At 44.2% G+C, this 25,188-nt stretch overlaps 1 protein-coding gene across 1 annotated transcript in view; it reads right to left on the bottom strand.

The window, feature by feature from the left end:
* Positions 1–25,188, bottom strand: part of CC2D1B (coiled-coil and C2 domain containing 1B) — a 2,515,186-nt gene that overhangs the window by 207,905 nt on the left and 2,282,093 nt on the right. The window contains exon 23 of the mRNA XM_069642198.1: positions 16,911–17,004. Coding sequence (XP_069498299.1) covers positions 16,911–17,004 — 94 coding nt within the window. The remainder of the gene's footprint in view (positions 1–16,910; positions 17,005–25,188) is intronic.

The following is a 25,188-nucleotide window of genomic DNA, read 5'->3' as shown; positions in this document are numbered from 1 at the left end:
GATGCTCTCCTGGATGACTAAGACAGCTTTATAGAGGCCCTCAAGACCATGTTCGAACGCCCGGAACAAGTTTACAGTGCCCAGGAACGTTTACTCGACTTTCATCAGGATACCCAGGATTTGCTCACGTTTGTCACATGCTTCAAACAGCTGGCTAAGGAAGCGGATTGGTCCTCTGAAGCTTGTTTTACTTTATTTCGAAGAGGGCTAAACAAAGAGATCAAGGACGAACTAGCCAGAGTGGCACGTCCGGGTTCCTTTCAAGCCCTAATGGATCTCGCTCTACAGATTGACTTTCGCATTCAGGAGAGAAAGGCAGAAAAAAAGAAAACCAAGTTACCACTCCAGAAAAACCCCATTGGAAACCCTTCGAGCTCAGAAGGCATTTCTACTCCAAGCAATGAGCCTGAACCTATGCAATTAGGGGCCTTCGTGGACCCATTACCCCACAAGAGAGGATGCGAAGGATTCATACTGGATTATGTATGTATTGTGCATCCGACAAACATTTAGTAAGAGAATGTCCGATTGCCCCCCCACGGCGCTCGGGAAACGCCAGCTCCCGATCCTAAACGGAGCGCAGGTTCGGGAGAGAGATGTCTGCTCCATCTCTCTTCCATCCTTGAACTCTCCTGGACAAAATTCCTTGGTAATCTTACAGGCCTTCATGACAACATCCAAGAAAGAAATATACCCCATCCTGGCCCTGGTCGACTGTGGAGCTATGGGGGTATTCAAAGATCATGAATGGGTCCTAAAATACCATATTCCTTACGAATCCCGGACTATCATGCAACCTGTAGAAGCAATTGATGGAAAACCCCTTTCTTCTGGACCTATAACCCTGCAGACCAAGGAGATTGAGCTTGCTATAAATCAACTTCGAGAAAGGATAAGATTTGACATCATCAAGTCAGCCCATTACCCCATGGTTTTGGGAATGCCCTGGCTTCAAAGACACAGCCTCTATATCAATTGGGCAGCAGGATCCTTGTCCCTGGGTTCTGAGTTTTGTATGTCCCACTGCTTACATCCAGATCTTGATCCTACACCATCGAAGGGATTTCCTACAACTCATCAGAACACAATCTCAGTCTCAAACATCATCCGGGTCCCGGAGGCTTACCAGGAATATTCCGATGTTTTCTCCTCTGCCATTGTTCAGGCCTTACCTCCCCACAGGCCTGAAGATTGTGCTATTGAAACAGAACCTTCCGCGGTGATTCCTTTTGGAAGGATGTTCATTCTATCAGAACCTGAAAAGAAAGCCCTTCGTGAATACCTGGATACAAATCTTGCAAATGGCACCATACGACCATCTAAATGTCCATCAGGGGCCTCCCTGTTCTTCGTTCCTAAAAAAGACACTAAAGACTCAGACCGTGTCTGGATTATCCAGGTCTAAAACAATGTACTCTCAAGGACCACTATCCGTTGCCCTTGATCTCAGACATCCTGGAGGCAGTAAGAGGCGCAGTTGTGTTCACCAAGCTGGATCTCAGGGGCGCCTATCATTTGATTGGTATCAGGGCAGGTGACGAGTGAAAGACAGCCTTTAGAACACCCTTTGGGCATTTTGAATACTTAGTCATGCCCTTTGGTCTTGCTAATGCCCCAGCGGTGTTCCAACGTTTCATGGATCGAGTGTTCTCGGACATGCTGTTCCTTTTTGTGATTGTCTATCTGGACGATATTCTAATATTTTCGAAGGACCCTCTCAAGCACGAAGAACATGTGAAAGCAGTATTACAACGCTTACGTGAAAATAAACTCCTGGCGAAACCCGAGAAATGCACCTTCCATACTTCTACTGTACACTATGTAGGGTTTGTCCTTACTCCCGATGGTATTGGTATGGATCAATCCAAGGTTAAGGCTATTTTATCCTGGCCTTGGCTAATTTCTATTAGAAATTCATACCTTCCTTTTCCGAGATTGTCCAACCAATAATTGCCTTATTGAAAAAAGATGTTCCCTTCCATTGGACCATGGCCCAAGAGAAAGCCTTCCAACAGTTAAAGTCTGAATTTACACAAGCTCCCATTCTTGCTCAGCCTGATGTTAATCGACCATTCATAGTGGAGACAGACGCCTCCAATTACGCCATTGGAGCCGTCCTAAAACAGCAATTTGAGGATAGCTTGGAACATCCCATCGCCTACCTTTCTCGGACATTAACTCCTAGTGAAACCCATTACTCCGTCCTAGAGAAAGAGCTGCTAGCCATCCGTCAAGCCTTCACAGAATGGCGTCATTTACTTCTAGGAGCCAAATTTCCAGTCCATGTCCGCACGGATCATTGAAACCTACAAGTGTTGCAAGCCCTGGAATGTAGGAATAGTCGCCAAGCTCGGTGGGCCTTCTTTTTTGCCCAATATCAGTTTCAGATTCACCACGTCCCTGGAACCCAAAATGTAATAGCTGATGCACTTTCTCGTCGTCCAGACTATGAACCTCCGGAGGATCGGACGTATCCCAAGATGTTTCCTCATACCATATTCGTAGCTCAAGCAAATAACATCCTGGAAGAGATTTGTATGCAAATTCAGACTTTGGAGCTTTTGAAAGGAATTTCAGAAAGGAATCAATGGAACTTTTGAGTCAAGGACAGATACTTGTTCAAAGATACCAATCTGGTCATTCCTACACAAAAATTACAACAAAGAATAATAAATCTCTGCCATGATACTCTTCATTCCGGTCATCGTGGTATTTCCAACACCCTCCGTCTAATACAAAGACAATTTTGGTGGCCCAAGATAAAGACCGATGTACAACTGTATATTCAATCTTGCTCTGTCTGTAATCAGAACAAACATGATAACCAGAAACCAGCAGGTCTCTTATTACAGCCTACACCACCAACCGGACCTTGGGAAATCATTGCTACAGACTTCATTGTGGAATTGCCGCCTTCTAGAGGTTATACCACTATCATGGTCACCATTGATCTATTCACTCATATGGCTCACTTTACCCCTCTGTATAAATTACCATCCTCCTCAGAACTTGCTGGTATTTTCCTGGAACACGTCTTCCGACTGCATGGACTTCCTTCCAAGATCATATCGGACAGAGGACCCCAGTATATATCTCAATTCTGGAAACACCTCTGCAGGATACTAGGGATTCAACGAGCTCTCTCCTCGGGATATCATCCCCAAACCAACGGTGTCACAGAACGAGTAAATCAAACCCTTGAACAATATCTTCGTTGTTTCTCTACCAAAGTCCAGGATGATTGGTCACTTTTAGTACCAGTAGCCGAATTTGCTTACAATAATTCGGACCATTCGGCTGTTAAGACCAGCCCCTTTTTCTGCAGCCAAGAATTTCACCCATCGTTCTTACCTTCTGTTCTTCCACACCCTACACCTGTTCCTACTGTCGATTCCTGGATTGAAACACTCAAATGTTCAGAGAGAAGCCAAGGAACATCTTGAAAGAGTGCGAATCCAAACCAAACACTATGCAGATTCTAGGAGAAGGCCAGGGCCTTCATACTCCATTGTGGATAAAGTATGGTTATCCTCGAAACTTCTACCCACGACATCTCAGACCGAATAAGTTGGCTCTGCGGTATTATGGACCCTTCTCTAGAAAAGAGATCATCAATCATGTGGCCTTTCGACTCCAACTCCCGGACTCCTGGAAGAAGATACATCCAGTTTTTCACAAATCCCTGTTGAAGCCTTTCATCCAAACTACCCGGACTACTCTTAGACCTAGTCCTGTGCTTGTCAATGACCAGCTGGAATATGAAGTTTCTCGTATTTGTGATTCCTGATATAGACGAGGCAAACTTCAATACCTGGTGGAATGAAAAGGTTATCCACCGAGCGAACGTACCTGGGAACCAGTCTCAAATTTGAACTCCCCCAGATTGCTCAGAAGGTTCACCAAATTCATCTAGGTAAACCCGGTGGAACGGGTTTTAGAAGGGGGCATGCTGTCATGATCCGTCGGTCACGCCCTTTCTGGTCTTCCTGGTCCTTGGCATATCGGAGGTTACTCGCTGTAGTACACCCAACATGGCCGTATACATGGAACGTGGTCTATCGACCTTTACGTCCTATGCAGCACGTTCTATAAATTAGCCACTCCCCTGCGGTTCCGCGTGTCTCAACACTACCGATAGCTGTGGCCTGACGTGCTCCGTAGTTCGTTCTCCTGAACTGTGTTGATTCCTGGTTCCCGGACCTTCCTCCTTCTCCTTTCCTTCTACCTTCCTTGATCCTGTTTCTTCCGCATTCCGCGCAGGCCGCCTCCGTGTGCTGCCTCCATTCCAAGCTTCCTGGAGTTTCCAAAGATCCCAGACGAAGAAGCTGAACGAATCCTGGAATCCGAAGACGGCCGAGCGGGCTTGTACAAGACCTGAATTGCTCGGAAGAAAACCCAGACAAAGGACTCCGCAAAACAGAGAAAACAGGTGAGAAAAGGGGAAACCTGTGACATCAGGTCTGATTGCTACTTACCCACGAACCAGGTGTGCTGTCCTCTGTGCCTCTCCAAGTACGCAGGCAGGGTGCTGTTGCGCGAAATCATTGAATCATGTGTGGCCCCAGGATATCAGGCACAACAGAGACTGGTGGTGAGGTCGGCATCACAGGTCATCTGCACATTCATATTGTTTCCGTTTGTGGTATGCCTGTTCTGTTGCCTGCGTTGGTACCAACGCCACATGGGTGCAATCCAATTCCGCAATGATGTTAGGAAAATGGGCAATGCTGTAGAACCTTGCCTTGGCTGCATGCACCTGTGCCTGGGTGATCCGCATGGAGATGTGCGTGCATCATTAGGGCAACCAGGACTTGGTACAGCACCTTGGGGAATGTGGGCTGGGATATGACATGCAGTGTCCCTACTATGTGTTGGAAGGCACCTGTGCCACAGAAATGTAGACTGCCACAAGCTTCAGCGGGGGGTTGATGGAAATGGCACTCTGCAGTTGTGCCTGTGTCAGGGTGAGCAGGTCGGTGATGGTTGGACGGTCCAGTCTACATAAGGTGACTAATTGGATGTCCATGAGTGTCCATGGGGATGGTCGGACACGTGTTATGCGTGTCCCCTCCAGCATGCGTCTCCTACGCCTTGGTTGCGCCTGTCTCCTTCCATGCTGTGGTTGAGCATGCTGCTGTACTTCGATTTAGAGTAGCAGGTTGTGGAGATCGTAATCTACATCTGCTTGTGTCTGCATGTTGCTTGGATGTGTATTGGGGGTGGGAGTGGGCCTTTTATACTCCACCTGAGTGGATCCGGTGTACCTGGGCCTTGATTTGTGACAACTGTATGCATTTACCACCACCTTTTTTCTGGAGGTAATTGTTCTGTGTTTTTGGCAGAATTACCTCCGATTCTTTGAGGTAATTCCGTTGGTTTTGTACTTGTAATCTTGTGGTAATGGGTTTCTGTTATTTGGCGGTGATTCCATCTGAGAAATTAGCCCCAGCACTGTTTCTGCTGATTTTTGGCGGATTTACCACAGAAGAAAATTCCACCAAGGGTAATTCCGCCAGAAGAATTACCACTGATTCTTGGGTCACTCGTAATTAGTTGTAGTGGTAAAGTTGGCGGTAACAGAGTTACTGCCAATGTTACCACTTACTGCCATACTCGTAATGAGGCGCTTCATGACTTAGAAAGTATACGTTTGATGTGCCACAACAACAATTTAGCAGCAAGGGCCATCACTGGTATTTTCCTCATAACATGTCTTCTCAAAGCCTTTCTGTTGTATGGCTGGTGGTGCATTCACTCTTTGTATTGGAATCCATTGAATAAGACTGCATTTAACATATATATATATATTTTTATTTACTTGATTTAATTGTATAAAACAATTTTTACAAGACAAGATTCCCACATTAGTTAAAATAAATCCTTTTGAATTTCCGTCATATTCCTCTGAGATCCAGTTTCAAGAGTGTCCAGAGTGAGAAAGGAGGAAGGGTTTTCTTTCAGCAAAGGCCATCAGGTGAGTAGGCCAATACTTCGAAAAAAGCCCACCAATGCAATGACCCATGACGTCTTCTCCCCACTCATAAACCGACACCACCATTCATCCTCATCATAGAAATGCAGATTTCTAAACAAATGTCCTAGGTGTAGTGAACGAGGGCCTGTTACCCCTGAACAGTTTAACAATAGATGTTTAATTGTTTCCATCTTCTCCTGCAGTTTACAAAATCTGCAGGATTTTTCTTCCGACAGATTTCTTCTTGCCAGGATTTCCCTTGTATGTAAAATGTTTAGACGAATTCTTAAGAAGTTCTCCCGGAGGTTTTTGTCCAGGCATTTTGTCAAATACGGTTTTTGGTCGTTCACTTTAGACAAATAAGGAGGTAGATCTTGTGTCAATTTAGTGGCTAATGATTTTTCCAATGTCTCTATCCAATCTCTCTCCATAATACGCTGTTTAACCTTTACTGGGTTATGGATAAGTTCCTCCTGAGAGCTAACAACCCAGTGTAGGAGAGATTGAATCCTTGTTGCCCATTCCAAAAGCATTTAGCTAGACCCGGTTTGAATTTCCTGATGTATTTCTTTCAGGATCAATGGAGGTGAAGGAAGCAAGGTCTTTCGATATAGCATAGTTTCGTTTCGGGCCACTATTGTAACCCAGCGATTGCAGTGAAAGTTCCCTCCTTATTAGAGCAACTGGAAGGGATTGAGGAAGATTGAGGACCTTTCTCCAGTAGAACCCTTTTAGTCCTAGCTTGAAGTTTTCTGGAAGGTTAGGTAGGCCTTCTACCCCGTAGGTCAAGCTTGGAATAACTTTCATCTTGTAGAAAATCAACGTTGGTGACATTGTGAAACGCCCAAACTTATTTGCTACAGCTCGAGACTGTGAAATAAGAAGGTGGGCTTTCGTCATGATGCTTTCCTGCATCAGTGTTTCTTTACTGCTTTTGTTTAAGATGACGCCCAGATATTTAAAGTTATTCACGATTTGAGTATTGTCCACTGACCATGAACATTTCTCCATGTTTCTGGTATTGCCTCCAAGTGTCATGATTTTGGTTTCATCAAGATTCATCAGGAGATGATTCTCTTATAGACAGACGTCTAAGTTATTGATCTGCCTCTGAAGGCCAATTGGAGTTAGATCCATGAGGATAATGTTGGCTGCGTATAACAATCTTGATATTTTGCTCATACCCAATGTCGGGGGAATAGACAAACTCTATCCTTGCAGTCTTTATAGTCCGCTGTGTAGGCATTATATAGCGCGGGGGCCAAGGGGCAGCCTTGTTTCACCCCTCTTCCCGTCTTGATCCAAGCGGATAAAAGGCCTTGATTGTTCAGACGGACACACATCGTGGTTTCAGATTAAAGGGCCTTTATAGGGTCCAGGATCCCTGAAGGGCATGCGTGTTGGTGTAGCTTAGACCACAGTAGTGGCCTGTCTACCCGGTCAAAGGCCTGGACCAAGTCGATAAATGCCATATAGATTTTTGGCCGGCCCTCAAAGACTTTTGCCTTTAATGTACTCACAGCCAGAATGTTTACTGTGGTCCCGACATTTTTCACAAACCATGCCTGCAATGGATCAGACAGACCAGAAGTGGAAATCCAGGTTTGGAAATTATCCAAAATGAATGCACTAAAGAGTTTTCCTATAGAGTCCAATAAAGCTATAGGAGGGTAGTGCGACGGATTCTCTTTTGAACCCTGTTTAAATATTGGCACCATAATCGCCTTTTTCCAAGACAATGGGATCGTAGAAGACTGAACGCAATTTGTAAAGACCTCCTTTATAAACCCGGACCAAGGTTCGATGTTATTTTTTATGTCAAAGTTTGTTATGGCGTCGGGGCCGGCCACCCTGGGCCCATTAAGATGTTTTATTTTCCATTTGATTGTATCCAAATCCAGCGGAATTGACCAGTCCCCCTTCGGACTAGCTAAATGAAGGCCATTCAAAGTGTCCAAGACACCATAGAGATCCTCAAAATGAGATATCCATCTTTGAGTTCCCCTTTATTAGTGACCAGAACTCTCGTGCGTTGTGGCCACATTTTTCACAAACCATGCCTGCAATGGATCAGACAGACCAGAAGTGGAGATCCAGGTTTGGAAATTATCCAAAATGAATGCACTAAAGAGTTTTCCTATAGAGTCCAATAAAGCTATAGGAGGGTAGTGCGACGGATTCTCTTTTGAACCCTGTTTAAATATTGGCACCATAATCGCCTTTTTCCAAGACAATGGGATCGTAGAAGACTGAACGCAATTTGTTAAGACCTCCTTTATAAACACGGACCAAGGTTCGATGTTATTTTTTATGTCAAAGTTTGTTATGCCGTCGGGGCCGGCCACCCTGGGCCCATTAAGATGTTTTATTTTCCATTTGATTGTATCCAAATCCAGCGGAATTGACCAGTCCCCCTTCGGGCTAGCTAAATGAAGGCCATTCAAAGTGTCCAAGACACCATAGAGATCCTCAAAATGAGATATCCATCTTTGAGTTCCCCTTTATTAGTGACCAGAACTCTCGTGCGTTGTGGCCACAAATAGCTAAAAGCATACTTTCTCCGTCTTCTTGGATCTGTTGAATTTTGGATGACCTCAGCCAGGATTTGTAATTTCTGACTGCCACGGCTGCTTCTTCCTTTTCTTTGTAGAGATTGAATTTGCTGTATCCCGTTTTAGTTTTCTTTCCCACTTTCTTCGGTCTACAAGTTGTTCGTTAAATGCATGTTGAAATACATTGTTTTCTGTTGCACTCTTTCCTTTTTTGCGTTTGAATAGTGAAAGAGAGTTTTGTAGTCAACCAAATTTGTTAAATTGGAAGATTTGCCGGTTTTTACTTCCACGTATAGCTGGGTGAGTTTAGTGATTGCAGCTTCTGACAATCTTAACCTGGCGCCACTCTGGTTAAGATCTAAGTTCGGGTTGGTAAAGCAAGCCTCCCTCCTTCGTGAGCACCAGGTGAAAGTTAAGATGTTGTGGTCACTGTATTTAGTCCTAGTGACTGTGAAAGATTCCTTTAAGGGCAATAAGATGCGTGAAACCTGGATGAAGTCAATCATGGCTGTTTGATCCATTCTCTCCCGGGTAGGGATAATTTCATCCATGGGGTCATTCTGCTGCTGGAGATTGTGTATCTCTCTAGAGTTTAATAAATGAGTCCATAGGCAAGTTCTTCCTTGGGGCGAATGGAGTCGATGGGTTAGATCGATATTCAGGTCTCCAGAAATAATAACGTGACTTGACTTGGACGTTATCAAAAATTCATCAACTAGTTTCTCCATCTGAGCAATAAAATGATCATTAGTTACTCGTTTGGGGATCCAGTAGGTATTTATCAGCAAGATCTCAGCCCGTTGGTCAATTCCCATGGGGCTTGCGGGCATTACCCATGCCAATGTTGTGTCCAAGATGAATTCCAATGCTGTAAGCACCTTTAACAGAGACAAACCACTGCCCGATCTAATGGCAGTGATAAGGCCGGATCTTGGTCTGCCCTTCTCTCCTTTATGGGCTGGGGAGTGTGCCAATTGAAAGCCATCCAAAACGGGTTTTTCGACCAACCAAGTTTCTTGCAGACACAAGGCATCACAATTTGAGAAGTTTACATCAGTCTTGATGGTCAGATGTGAGAAGCCTGTGGTATTCCAGGAGCCCAACTTCAAATTAACATCTATGGGATCTGATACAAAGGTCTCCTTGTTCAAAGTACCTTTTATTTTTTTAATTTTGTGTTTGGTTTACACAATATATACCTTTACAAAAAGAAGCACACAATCATTTTTTATACAAAAAAGGATATCCAATTTGAATTAATAAATAAACAGAACAATTAAAACCTATTTTACATTCAGTATATACAGCACCACATCTGATAATGATCCCTTAATCATATTAACAAAGATTTTAAATTATCACATAAATGATATTTCTGAAGGAACATACATACACTGGTAATTAAGTGTATTGTTCTAACTTATAGTTTTGACAGTTGACATGTCAATCCCGATCCCTTCATTGGTTCACTTCCCCAAAGCATTCAAATGTATTAATGTTGGGTAGCTGCTGGCAGATTACAAACTTCATGCAAACATTTTACTACAGCCACTTTCAATGCATTCAGTTTGCCATATAGCATATTCCACTATAGTTCTTCAATATTAACATTTGATGGATCATGAACAAATTTACCAAAAATGGCTAGGCGTTGGAGGATTAATGCCTGACACTTCAATAATAGATGCTTCAGTGACTCAGATGTTTCAGTACAGTGGCAAAAACGACAGTGGATTCTTTGTGTTGTACCTGAGCGAATTTCAAAAATTTCCCGTCAGCAAAACATTGAAGCGAAATCTCAGATATGCGGCCCTGCTTCTTGGACCAGGGAATTTTTTTTTTTTTTTGTATTTGTTTATAGTTCAAAGAACCTTTACAAAATAGCACATTAATACAAACAAAGAAAAAAAAATAAAAATACAGAGAAGAGGGAAAAAAAAAAAAAAAATTTAGAAGACCAAACAGAATACAGAACATCTCATTAAAATTATAAAAATAGCACAAAGCATTAACACAATTTCTATATGAGAACAGCCCAATAAAAACAAGATTTTAACACTGAAATAACGAAATCTCTTTCTCAATTACTTTCAAAAACTCAACCAAGGCAAAGATTAATGCTCTCTCATTTCCTTGCATCAATCGAGTCCAAAGAGATATCATACTATCTTTGTAATTTATATTTATGAAACGTAGAAAATGCTTTGTACGTATATCTCTAAAATGTGGACATTCTAAAATTAAATGTTTAAGAGTTTCCTTCTGTTCAGTACACCTCGAAAAGCGACATTTAGTGACGCCTAGATTAGTTCCTACAGTTCGCCAGAATTTTGTTCGTTCAAGGGTATGAAATTGATTTAATCTGAATCTCATGTAATACATTCTGATTTTATTACACGGGAACAACGCTATATAATAACAACAATCATCTCTTTTGTGAAGGAATTTTGCATATTCCTTATAGGTACTCAAAGTTGATATTTCATCTAGAGTTTTACACCAGTCGTTCGCAAACAATTTATGTTTAACATAGTTAGGACGTATAAGCAAATCATCATTATCGGTGCCCAATTTATTTAAAGTTTTAGCCATGGTTTCAAGGTAGCTGGTGAATGAACTGGATGAGCAACCCTTTGTAAATTCAAAAAGATCCTGGTATAAAGAATTATCAGGATAGTTAAGAATTTTGGAATAGTTTGAGAGAGCCCGCCAGGTAAACCTAGTGGACAAGGAAATCAGTCCCAACTCATGTCTAATGACACAGTTCGGGATTGATATAGATAAACATAAAGCTCTCTTCACTAAAGTACCCTGTATGGAATCAAGTTGCCCATGCAAATTACTGACACAAATATCCATGGCATATAGAAGAATAGGCTCAACCTTCAATGTAAGAAACTCTAATAGCGGAGTCATTGAAAACTTACACAGCTTATGAAAGATAAATTTCATCTGGCTTAATAGTGGTCTGGCTTTCATCTTTACCAGGGAATTTAACTATGTATGACTCCGGAGTAGCAATTTTCTTTCCATCATATATAATCTGGTTATGAATCCTGGAAGCCTCAACCCTTTCCATGGATTTCAACCAGTCCAGAGATTGGAGTTTTTCCTTAACTCTCATAGGATTAAGTATCAGAGTTTCAGATGTGAGACAGATGGAATCTAAACAATTCAAGCAATCTATTTGTAGATTCAACAGCCACTTTGATGTCGAGGAGCCAGTTCTCAGTCTGCAACCCATAAGTGCATATAGAGTATCATCTTTTGCGACAATAAGGTTCCGATATAGGGCTAGTCTTTTCCATCTTATTTTACTATTTAATGAAAGAAGGCCCAACTCGAAACGAATAGCAGACATTGGAACGGCCTTTGGTAAATAGTAAAGTATTTTTCACCAGATTTTGGATTCCAGTTTGGCGGCCAGTCGATGAGTTGGAAAAGGTAAAATTTCAAAACCATATAGAAGTTTAGGCAAAACTTTAAGATTGTAAAACCTGATTAGCGGGGTCACTGAGTATTTACAATATTTTGCAGCAACCTTTTTCATTTGGAAGATCAATTTATCCACTTTGTCTAGGTAGTAATTCCAATACATATGGATCATAGAGCCACTAAAAATCGGAAAACCTAAATAACAAAGGGATCTGACCTTAAGTAAGGAACAAAAAGTTTATCTTCCATTTGAAAGTGATGACAACAGATTTCTTCTTGTTAATAATCAGGCCATTATTGTCCACATAATTTGAGAGGGCAGCCAATTTCCGCTGAAGACCTATTGGAGTGGCATTGATCAGAAGGATGTCGTCAGCATAGGCTGTCCACGATATTTTTTCCCCCCTCAATCCTTGGTGAGACAAGGGATGCAGCTGTTAAAGGCCCATCAACATCCAATATATATATAGATTGAAAAGTGTGGGTGCAAACAGGCACCCCTGTCTCAGTCCATTGCCTGTTTGTATCAACAGTGAAAGATCACCTGATAAATTTAAGCGAACTTTGATTGGCAGAATCTTCATGTAAATGCATGAGTATAGTCAAAAGTCCCGATGGAATCCCCATTAGAGCCAATTTTGACCACAGTCTTACCCGGTCTAGCTTATCAAATGCGAGAGAAAGATCAATCGAGGCTAAGTATATAGAACTGGCTGCTTTCTTGCACGCCTTCTCCAGAAGGAGGGTAAAAATTAATCCCCCTATTTCTGTGCTCATACCCTTTTCGGAAACCAAATTGTTGTATACGCAGTATCCGATTTATTTCTGCACATGCCTCAATTTTCCATAGGACTATTCCTGCGAATATTTTAGAGTCTGCGTCCATGATACAGATTGGGCGATAATTATGTGGGCACCTTCTGTCCCCTTTTTTTATATGGGAACAATATAGGAGATCCTCCAGGAGCATGCAATGGAGCGGGTCAATATAATATCTGAAAATAATATATAGAGTGCCTTAGCCCATAGCTCAGGGTTTCTCCTCAGTGTACTGTTGGTGAGCCCATTCGGGCCTGCTGCCCGAGAGGTATTGGCTGCCTTAATCTGTTTTTCAATGTCCTCAACATCAAAGTTACATGTCCAGCTTCCCCTTTTGATAACATCTAGACTATTTGTCATAGGAAACTTTTTCCTCATATAGATTGGAAAAGTGAGTGGCCCAAACGTCCTCTTGTACAAAAGCAGTTTGTAGCATTATTTGTGTTTTCTCCAAAGAGTTTATTAGCGTCCAAAACTGACGGGCAGATGAATCTCTTAATGCCATTAACATTGCAGTATTATCTTTCTCCAACATATACATCTTATGGGTTTTCAGCCAGTTCTTTTTTGCTTGTTTAATTAAATCTATTGCCTTCACCGTTGTATCCTGATCTTGATTAGATTTCAAAATACGGCGGTTTGTATCGATTGTTTTTTACCTTACAATAGGATCATAAATATGCACATGTTGGTGTTTCATGTTTCCAATTTTTTTAGATTTTACAGATCTGGTAATTAGGCATTTGACATAGTCACAGAAATAGGGAACCGAAAAAAGTGTTAGTCTTGTGGACAATGGCGTACAATGGTGCTAATAGAGAAAGGTAGCATTTAGTTTAACTATGTTGCCATCATGCCATCCAATTCGATTCCCCCCACTCAACGCCATCAAAGAAATTGAAAGGGAATCCTGAGACGGTTTAGCATAGTTCCAGTTCAGTTTGGCCTCTAGAGTCCTATGGTCACTCATATAGGATTCCCCCACACAGAAATCAACACAAGAAACTGCAAGTCTGTCTGAGAAAAACATGTGATCAATAATTGACTTATATATGCCATTTGACCATGTATACTCATTGGCAGAGTTATCGAGAACAGCATTCATATGGGTAAGTCCCCATGAGTGGAAATGTTTAGACCAGATATGCCCCTGTATTGTTTTGCGTGAAGTTGCATAGGGTGCCCCATATATCGGGCCCAAGTTCCCCATAGATCTAAAGGAGGTGGAACCCATCTTTTTATTCATCCCCACAACGTATCTGATTTCTGAATTAAAGTTTCCCACTACAATAATATCAAGACCTCTGTATTTGAGCAACATGTTCGAGAGGCAAGCATTAATGGACGGAATGATATTGTCCAGTACATTTTGTAGCAGGTTATAGTAGATATTCATTACGAATATAAAGGTCGAACAATGTACATTCATATACTCTAATACAATTGCCATAACTCCCATTGTGATAGTGAGAGATTCCATTATTCGTGTACCATTTGCTATTTTCACCGCTATTAAGAGGCCTCCAGATGGTCTGCCACGGAGCCCCATCGTGGCAAATTGGTATCTACAGTCATATCCATCTAAATAAAGTGGTGCTCTCAACCATGTTTCTTGGATAAAAATCACATCCATAGATTTCAGTTTAGTGCATAACACATTGGAGGCCATCAGAGTTGAATGGCCCCTTGAATTCCATGAGAGGATTTGCCAGTATTGTGTTGAGTCTGTACAACTAAAGTTTCTGTTGCATAGTTTGATAGCGCTAACCAGCTCCATTCTTGATCATCACCTCCCCTCGCAGGAATATTGACTTCTTTATGCAGTCAACCCTCCTCCCGCAATGGCGGAGAGTTATATTTCTGTTCTTTAGAATCCCTTCCATTCTCCTAACCATTGCTAAAGATAAGAATGTCGTACACCATCTTATTGAAGTGTTCGGTCTCCTGTATTATGAGATCAAAGATGTTTTGAGACCTCAGGACAATTCTCACATGGTCAAGCCGCGCAGGGTGAATAAAATCCACCAGGCTAATGTCTGCCAAGGAAATCAGTCTCAGTTTTGGGATCTCATTAAACAGTGAGAGAACACATGATCTGTTTAGGGAGGGCGGACCACATATATCACACAGGTTGTATAACAAGATGCTAGGGTAATCTGGAAGGGCCAGTGGTCGAAGTGTACGAAAATAAGTAGTGGAACTATGTTCCCTGCTGACCTGCCCCCAATCCCCTCAAATCCTATCCCCACTTCCCCTCCACACACAATACAAACCCCCAAACACTTGCACCTGTTGTTTAAGGGACCGTTCAGTGCATAGCACTGAAAGTGCAAGTTTCAACATCTTCCTACACTTTCATTTTAAAACGAAACCCTTCCGGAACGGTTTCTTTTTAAAATAAAAGTATAGGAGCTGTAAAACGTAATTTAAAAAAGTAGAGGAGCACCGCTCCCGCTCACTTCGACCACTGGGAAGGGCCGATTGCTGCCAAGTCATGTTACGCAGATCACTGTCTTTAACGTGAAATTGGCATTATTGACTGTTGGCAGGACCTAGCTTCACCATCCAGTTGATGTTTTATTTGAGTAATTCTGGGATTAAAGGGCTGTTCAGATAGATTATCTTGGACCCTTTGTGAGTTTTCCCCCACGCTCGGCTGGGTTGTCCGAATATGATGTTTCAAAGTTGGCTCACCCTGCAAGTTCATATTAGTAGGAGCCTCCACATGGTCATGTTGGAAACTACCATTTCCTTCCTTTAGATTTTCCTGTTGCTCCTGATTTTTAAGCCTAGATACATCTGGTAATAGATCCATTATGATTTTTTTAATGATCATTGGAAGGTCACCATTATGTTTCCCGGTTTCCTCTGTTGATTGTTGTGGTACAGTTTTTAACACTGGTAATTCCTGGGCCATATTGACCATTTTGTTGGGATCCCCCAGCTCTGTTTTTATGGTCGGCACCTTGTCCGGTAGGAGCCAGGAATCCACTTCCCTTGGGGGTAGCGGATCCCGATTACCAAGCGCTGGTTGCGAGGTGAAGCCAAGTCTGTTAGATTCCATTGATGTCGTCGGGGCTTCCTCCTTCTGATTCAAGATCTCCTGCGGTAAGATTTGCCTTGAGGTTGATTTTTCCAAAACTTTGTAAAAGTTGGATAGTTGGAATTGCTTCACTTTTTTTAAGTCCTCCCCCTTCACACTTAGGGACAGCGATCTATACTCGGGCCCTGAAGGTACATTTCCACCCTCAAGTGTCTTCACCCCCCCTTGTTCTGTCTTTGTGTTTTTTATTTTTTGTGATTTTTTATTTTTTTTATTTACCAGGACTGGGCAGGGTGGGTTTAACTCAGTGCTGACATTGTGAAGCTGCAGTGCCACTCGGCTTTCTTCATATCGCTGTATCAGGTCTGACAGTGCAACCTCATTTGCCAGAGCCTTGGATTCTTTAGTTTTTATTTGTACCTTATCAGGGTTCTGATTTTTCTTTAGCTGCCTTTTTTCTGCTTTTTGCGCCAAACGTTTTTGACGTCTCGAGAGAGAATAGACATCACAGTCTGGCATTGGTACATCATCTATATTTTGGGAGCTCGCTTCTGATTTACTTATGTTGTTGGACTTTCCCATAAGATTTATCAGGACTGACGGACTGTCGGGGGGGTCTGGAGTTACTTTTAATGTATCCAAACTCTTTTCCCTGCCCCCCAGTTGTCTTGTCAAAGTATCTCAAATCAGTCCTTCTGATGGCTATTTCTTTCTCGGTTGTGACTTTAGGAATTTAACATATTTATCTAATGCACACTTTTGTATGGATAACATAGGGTTCCTATCAAGACAGACATTTTTCCAGAAAGTAGTCAAAATGATTACTAGGGCACATCTTCAAGGTGATGCATCAATAACTAGGGCGTAAAGCTTAATCAATTGGTATCTAAAAAAGTAGCAGATGTTAACAAAGAACACTCATCAACTTCGGAGCAAAAGCCCTGACAGCACATGTATGACATGACAGTGACTGACAAGTGAACATTTTCTTTCAAAATACAGTGAAGTTTGTATTGGAAAGGAAACCAGAGAATGCACAACCTATTACAAAGACATACATAATAGAAACAGTGCGCATAACAGATACCTCGATTATTTCTCTGATTTCACATTCAGATTCAAGTCTGTCCAGTTTTAACTGTGCCGTTCCAACCAACTTGTCACTTCTGAAGAAAAAAGACCTAAATGGAACAAAATAAATCAAGACCGTTATTCCAAAAAAATATGGAGAAACTCAACTATTGTATTTGTCTTTGTGTGCCATGCCCTCATAAAGGTATCAGCAACGTTAATGTACCTCTGTATTCAAAAGAGGCGTGCTGCATTGGCAGCCATCCTCAAGAGATGCAAGAATAGTGGTACCATGAATGCATTCTCACAAATACAATGATAACAGCTCAATCGGTGCTCTAAAATGAAATGCCAATTACATAGTGTTACTGTTCATTAGTACCCTGGAGGTGTGGCACAGCCACTCAGAAAGCCAGCATTATAAGCAAGTGTGCTGTCCGCATTCACAGACAACCACTGCGCACTGTCACTCAATTCTTAGCGACACAGAGTCCACCAACATAACCATGTGCCCTCTGCGCCCTACACCTCCTTCCTTCTCCCATTTCGATCCTGGCTCTCTCTGCCTCCCGTGACTCCTTTAAACTGCTCCCCACTGACCTGCTGCCCCATCCCACCATTGTCATCTCTTTGGGTTGATTTCAGGCTACTTTCAGCCCAATTGCCCTCTAGGTCGCATCTTCGTTCCCGAACAACGCTGCTCACTTTTATTTGGTAACAATCATTGCCATTAGCCTCAAATAAGGCCTTTAAAGTGTGTACCCCGTGGATATGGCAGCGTTATTGCTCTTGCTTTGCTTTCGCCATTATCATTAGGATGCCAAGGCATTACAACACAGTATAGACCTGGGGTGGACTGAGAAACAAAAGAGGCCCCATATTACACATTTTAAGCAAGCACAACCCTTTTCCTATGGTAACATTTGGAAATAAAATAGGTTACCACACAAAAGAGGCCCAGGGTGCAGAGGCTTACCGGGAAATCTCTAGTTTTTCCTATAGGCCAGTCCACCCCTGGTATAGACCTATGCCATTATCGCCTAAATACTCATTTAAGTTAGTCACAATGCAGTGATACACAAACCTGAATCACTGTCTACATCTGTGATAACATTTGAATAAAAACAAAATGCGACTGAGGGGGACGTGGCTAAATGGCCGCGGGTTAGGACGTGATCTCTGTGAGCTCCTTCTGATCCGTCCGTGATCCTGAAAAAAAAGAATATCCAGGGCCGACTGAGAGACGTACAAATACATGAGAGGCCACATGAAGATGTTGGGTATGCAGCAGTGCTGAGCTTTGTACGAACAATGAAGTGAGAGCTGTGTAGTAAGACCGCGAAAGTCAGAAGAGCAGCCCGACCAGGAAAGAAGATGGCGCCCTGCCGAGAACAAAGGGGGTAGGGGAGCGCGGCTGGAACACACAACTGCAAGATGAAGACGTTGCCGACACAGCAGACTTGTGAAACGGAAACAACATAGGTGAAGGGGACTTGGCTGTGGAAATTAAGGTTGCAGCTGGCAGGTGCGTAATATTAGCCAACAAAGAGGAGCGCAGCTGAGCAGCAGATGCATTGTTGCGCTGGCCAAAATACATTGCAAGCAGGAGCTGGCACAAGTCGGACAACACGGTGCCGGAGACATTGTAACGTAGAGGAATGGAGTGCCTGTGATCGCCGGCAACTAAAGTGTGTAGAGGGTAGAATACGGCTTCAAGGGGCAAGCAGACAAGTGCTGTTATAGAAGTGTATTACAACTTAATGTGCCCCGTGAAACCCTGCAGAGAAACCGGTGATGACCGGATGCCACAGCCAGAGCGGGAAACACAATTGAAACCAGACCTGAGCGTTGAGACTTGGAGTCTGCCGAACGAAAGTATCAACAAAATGGACATTGTAATCCTTCCACTGCACGTTAGCGAGGATAGTGCTAATGCGAGCAAGTGAGCAACGGTGACGGACCACAGCTGTGGACTGGCAGGCACCCGGAGCCTGAGAGATCCCAACTCGTATAGGTGGAATGGAGAGTACACCACAAAGGTAACACGTGCTGTGGGTAACAGGGGCGGCAGTGGTGGAATTAGCAGAGGCCCGAATGCTGACGAGAAGGTAACGTGCTGGTAGGCCTACACGTAGCAGAGTCGAGTAATCCACCTGCAGCTACCCAGAAGGAACGGAATAGAATGTGGAGCTGATGAATGTGCGAGACTAAGGAAGATCTTGGAATCTGTCCCCCTTTGGTATGATGCCTACCGCATGGCGCAGATGATACCCTACAGTGTAGCCCTGTGCTAAGGCCTGGAACAACGAGGCCTGTGGGCAATAAGAAGGGGAAAGGGGAGTTGGCAAGCAAAAAGTGTCCAAGTTGAGCGTGGTCCGATTGCAGCAGAAGGGGGCCCACCACGCGAAAAAGGATGCAGAGCAGTGAGTCAATATCAATGGCAGTAAGTCCGGAAAACACCTGATCAGACATATAGAAGACACCCGAACTGTGGGGCGTATAATATTGTGAATAGATAGGGCGGAAAGCAAAGAGACAGCTGTGCATGGAGCCAGTACACATAGGAAACAAAAGAGGAAAATAAAAGGGGAATTATTTATTTTTCCAATAACATGGGAAAGTCACTCTGAACACCCCGACCACCCTCAGCCCTACAAACATTGTTGAAGCGTGATGCCAGGGAAGAGGGAAGAGATCCTCCCGTGTAAGTCATAAAAGCACATAACCCTTTGGGACATAACTGCACTGGCCGCACCCGTGCCCAGAGAGCTTCTAATACTGTGAAAGTGTAATAACTTTAACCAAGATTTGGGCGGATTTATAAGCAATCTGAAGAGGTACTGAACGGCATGTGCCCCCGGGAGGTTCATATGATTCGTAATTGGGCACAGGAGTAGTGCCCGGTCGCCGACAAGGCTGTGGACAGTCTCGAGGCTGAGGAAGGGCTGCAGACTACCTGTGGTATCAGTGATTGTACAAGCCCAGTGGCCCGGCTGGCGCGGGACTCGGACCTCACGCATGGTAGACCCGCCCGCCACATAGAAGCAACACGAGCTGGGCTGGATTGCAGAGAGCCTTGGGCGCTCCTGGTGTGAGGGCTGTCATCCAGTACTAAGACTGACACTGCATTGGTGCCTTGCAACTTGGTGCAGGAGGTAAGCCAGACTAGTGACGTAAAGAGCAATGGCGCTTAAGAGTGGCAAAGGTAAAGGTAAACAGCCGACTATGGACGTCTTCGCCAAACCGCCGCAGTCCCTGACGGTGTCTGCACAGGCTAAAGGTAACACACAAGATACGGTTGCCTTGCCACTGGATGATCGTTTGATCCTTGACGCCATAACGGAGATGAAATCCTCATGGGGGAGCACGATAGCGGATCTGAAAGCGGCACTGGAATCCAAGATTGATGTGGTGGGCGTGGACATCAATCTCAGGAGACCGGACGTGAGAGCGCTGGCCGAACGCACGAGTACCCTAGAAAGCGATGTGAAAACCAACACGGGAATCAGCACTGCCAATGCGAAAGAGGTCCACATACTAAAAGAACAGGTGCGCCACTTGGAGGACAGAGCTGAGGAGGCGGAAGGGAGTGCTAGAGGCAACAATATCCGCGTGGTGGGGCGACTTGAAGGTGAAGAGGGTGCCGACCCTACTGACTATGTGGAGAATATGTTGATCCAGGAAATAGGGGCTGTCAAGCTCTCCCAAGGGTTTGTGGTGGAACGGGCACACAGGGCCCTGGTGAGGAGGCCACAGCCTCGGACTCTGCGTCACACAGTTACAGCCATGATTTTGAATTACCGGGATAGAGAAAAGATCCTAGAATACTTTCGTAAAGGCGGAACGATAAACCGAGCATCGGCGAAGGTCACAGTATACCCGGATTACACCATGCTGGCGCAAAGACAACGCTTCAGCTACGTGGCAGTAAAGAGATGATTGAGAGCGGCGGGTTTCAAATATATACTTTTGTATCCTGTGAAGTTATACACAAGGGCAAGGTACACTTCTTCGAAGCGCCGGAGGATGCGATGAGTTGGCTGGACGCCCAAGGCTGACCAGAAGATGCGGACCGACCGGAGCAGAGCAGACAGGATAAGTGAACCAGTGCAATATTGCAGATTGCTAGATTGAGGGTTAATGCAGAAGTGTTGATGTAGACAATTTGGCACACTCATTATGTGGACTTGTTGGACTGGAACATAGACATGTGCTGAGAGTACGCAATGAAACCTAAGCGGGAGGCACAGAAGGAGCACGACCTACCCCCAGTAGTTAGAGTAGTTGAGTCGCAATTAGGGTGATATTCCCTGTTGTGTCCCGTGTATCGGTATTGCCGAAAAGGGGCTAGATGCGGGGTAGCCTGAGATCCAGGGATGGAGCTGGGCATCAGTTTGAGTTGGGGAATGTTGGGTGGGAGTTAGTAGTTGGGGAGTTTGGATTGCGAAGGGGGTGGGTTGCGGGTGGGGAGGGAGTTGGGGAAGCTGGGGACCGAGCTTATGTTTACAAGCCAATGTGGCGGAGGAGGATTGAAAGTGAGGGTGGAGTGGCATACAGTTCAGATGGGCGACCTTAGGATAGTTACGTGGAATGTCAGGAGGCTCAATAGCTATTTGAAAAGGAATAAGGTCATGATGTATTTGAAACGACAAAGGATTGATATCGCCCTATTGCAAGAAACTCACTTAACGAAGGAGAAGCAAGAAACAGTGGGGAAGAAATGGAGGGGTACCACTATAGGAGCAACCTACTCGGCTTATGCAAGGGGAGTCATTACCTGGATAGCAGCCCATGTCCCCTTTCAGCTACTGCAGTCTACAATGGAACAGGACGGGAGGATGGTGCTGATTAAGGGTCTGGTGGAGAATAGAGAATTGAGTATTATAAACATGTATTCTCCGAATCAAAACACAGTGGGCTATTTCACGGCCTTGTACAGCAAACTCAGCCCATATATGGGAGGAGCAGTTATATGGGGGGGAGACTTGAACTGCATGTTGGACCCCAAATTGATAGGTCGGATGGGGAGGTTATGCAACCGGGCCCTGCAGCTAAGGCCCTCTGGGCTCTGTTGGAAGACTTTCACCTGATAGATATATGGAGGTTGCATCACCCACAGGACAGGCAGTACTCGCATTATGCAGCACCGCAAGACCTACATACGCGGCTGGATTATATGTTTGCCATGGAAGATTTGTTGGGAGAACTAGTGCGTTCAGAATATAAAGCAAGAGTCCTTTTGGATCACTCGGCATTGATTATAGAATGGCAGTATTTTTGGGGTTTGTTTTTTTCTCCTGCTAAGAGTGAGACTCTTTTTCCTCCCACTCTTAGGCATGATTTGAGGTATGTCTTTAACGCTTTGTGTGCGTATGGGCTATGGGGTTTTCTTTTTACTCCATAGGGTATCATCTATTTTTTATGTGTGTGTTACACAGCACCCTCATAGACTCCATTCCCTGGGACTGACTACTGTCTCCCAGGGCATGTAAAGTCACCATTGACTTTACTACTCCTAAATTGTGAACAGAACCAGTACCAACCATCATATTGTGGAAGTACTGGAAGGGGTTAATTATATTGCCCCTGGGTCTGTTTTCAAAGAGGGAATGTTCAGTCCCCCCTTGTCAAGTTTCTGGCAGGTGGCAGTGGTTACCACGCTAAATATTCCACCGGAATATTTTCTATGGGATTTTCCCATTGGTTTTAAACGCACCACTTTTTGGTGCAATGTTAAAGATACCGCCGGTTTATTTATTTTATATTAAATCACCGGTTGGGTCTTTTTGCCAGAACTCTTTTCTAAAATGGCGTTCGTGTCCGTCTCTGTAACTCTGACCAAGGTCGAGCCCTTTGTTCCACTTTTTGGCGGGCTTCTCCACAGAAGCCCTCCAAATGGTGCTACTCTGTCTGGGTTCTACAGGATGGGTGGGGAGGGGAATTGGCACCCTGGACTGCGTTGCCTTAGCAACTCAAGTCGCACTCTGTTCTGATTGGGCCAGTTGTGAGCCGCCCGGCTCAACACTTAGCATGTTTGAGTGACAGCTAGGCTGTTGAATGGGGGTTTTTCTGCATAAAAGCAGGGCTTTTGGGACTGGAACTTCAGAAGTCGCCACAGGACCTAAGAATCCAAAGAGGGAAGAAGCTGAGCCATCTGCAACGACGACACCACCGGTGAAGCCCTGCTGCAACGAACTCACCACTTTCCCAACGACAAGAGAAGATCTTCTGCTGGACGAGTCTTCTTCCTCTGAGCTGGTGGGACCAACCAGTTCACCCCTTTCGCCTTCCAAAGATGTCTCTTGGTCGATTCGCCCGTGCCAAGCACCCCGGCGGCCGGATAGCCAAGCTTCAGCACTTTGACCGCAAATAAAAGCAACGCACCTTTTTCCGACGAACTCCGCGGCTGGTTTCATCCCTGTGCAGTGCGACGACTCCACGTTTCCTCCTCGACGAGATCCTCTCTTCCCCTGGTCGAAACAACAAACTGCAACCACTGCCAGGAACAACTGCCACCACTGGAGCGTCCTCTCTATTTAAGGTACTGTGTTCTGCCTGGCCCCCCTTTCTTCGGTTTGCCCAAGGTGACCCTTAAATCCTTGGCTTTCCAACTGGGTTGGCCCCAGAACTTCTAACTTTATCTTCTTGAATCACCCCAACCTCTTTTGAACATTCTGCAAAGACTTTTAGTGCATTTTAAACCGTGTGGTCCTGGGCACATTTCGCTTTGTTCCATTTAAAGTGGGCCTGGCCTATGAACTTTGACTCTAAAGTGTATACTGCCTTTATTCCCTTGCTGAGAACTCCTAAAAGTGTTGGGACCTGTTTTATTTCTATGCTCTGCCTTTTTCTCTCCCTTTAATTGAACTATTGGAGTGCCATCAGGTTACGCGCTCACATCTGTTTTAACAAATCGTGGTGTTTTAACTCTGACTTGTCTGATAGTTATCAAGGGAGGTGTGTATACTTTACCTGACTGTGTTTTTCTTTTCATAGAACTTTTTATTGGCATTTATAACATACAACTGAACAAAGAAACCATACCCCCCCCAACATGCCCTACCCTCCCACCCCCACGTGTCTTGATACATCACTATATTTCTCTCAAGTTCTGTCTGTTATAGTGTCCTTACTTTACCCTACCCTCACCACCATCCACCCATTCTGCACATAGTCCAAGTTCCATTGGATGGATCCACTCATGCTCCAGAGTCCTCCCATTCCGAGCCACCCCCTTCTCCTTGTCCCTTACCCCATATCATGCTAATCCCAGAAGCTTCATGCTACGCGGGCACCAAGCAGACCTGACTGTTTTAACTTGCTTTGGATTAAGAGTGCTAGTATATTGCCTAAAGTGTGTTTTAAATAAATAATTATATACTTTTTATACATAGCTCTGGTCAGTGTTTGTTTGCTCTACTGTGTTTTTAGCCCTATTGTGTATATTCTATATACTGCCCTACTCTTCTTGAGAGAAGTCTGACTGCTCAGCCACAGCTACCAGGTAAATCTGGGTGGTACAGACTGCTACCAATTGGGTTTACTGCTTACTCCTGTAGTCTTAATCTTTTTGCAGTGTTCCCCAAGGGAACTGCACAGGATTCTGCCTAACAGGGAGGCATTGAAGGTGGTAATGGGAGGTACGGCAACATCAAAATCTAAGGGGTTGCTGGGGGAGATCACTAGAGAGCTATGCAAGGCGGAGGAAAGACTGGCGGAGATCATGCATAAAGGTGGGCACTCACATATGGGATGGACACGGGCAGAAGTTAGATACCCAAAGTGAGGTGAATGAGAGGTGTGTGGCGTTCTACCAGCAGTTATATGCAGACGCTGGTGGGGAGTCGGATACCGATATCGTTGACACACTGGAGGAAATTGGTCTTCCCCAGATAGAGGCGTCAGATATAGAGGTACTAGAAGCCCTAATCACCATAGAGGAATTAGAGGCAGTGATTAACTTCCTGCCCACTAATAAGACACCAGGGACGGACGGACTCCCTGGTGAGTTTTATAAAACATACAGGGCGGAACTCCTTCCTGTGTTGTTGGCAATGTTGAATGAGGCACTCGAAAATGGGGTATTGCCGGAATCCATGAGAGAGGCGATTATTATTCCGCTCCTTAAGCCTGGCAAACCAAGCATGGATTGCGGGTCCTATAGACCGCTATCCATGCTTAACCAAGACAGCAAGATCCTGACTGCAGTGTTGGCAAACAGGTTGAAGCCACTCATAGACAGATTGGTCCATCCTGATCAGACTGGGTATGTCCCACACAGGAACATATCCATA

The sequence above is a fragment of the Ambystoma mexicanum genome, chromosome 1q, assembly GCF_040938575.1.
Source record: "Ambystoma mexicanum isolate Mex_15411 chromosome 1q, UKY_AmexF1_1, whole genome shotgun sequence".
Taxonomy (NCBI): Eukaryota; Metazoa; Chordata; class Amphibia; order Caudata; family Ambystomatidae; genus Ambystoma; species Ambystoma mexicanum.
This window is presented reverse-complemented; position numbering and strand designations above follow the sequence as displayed.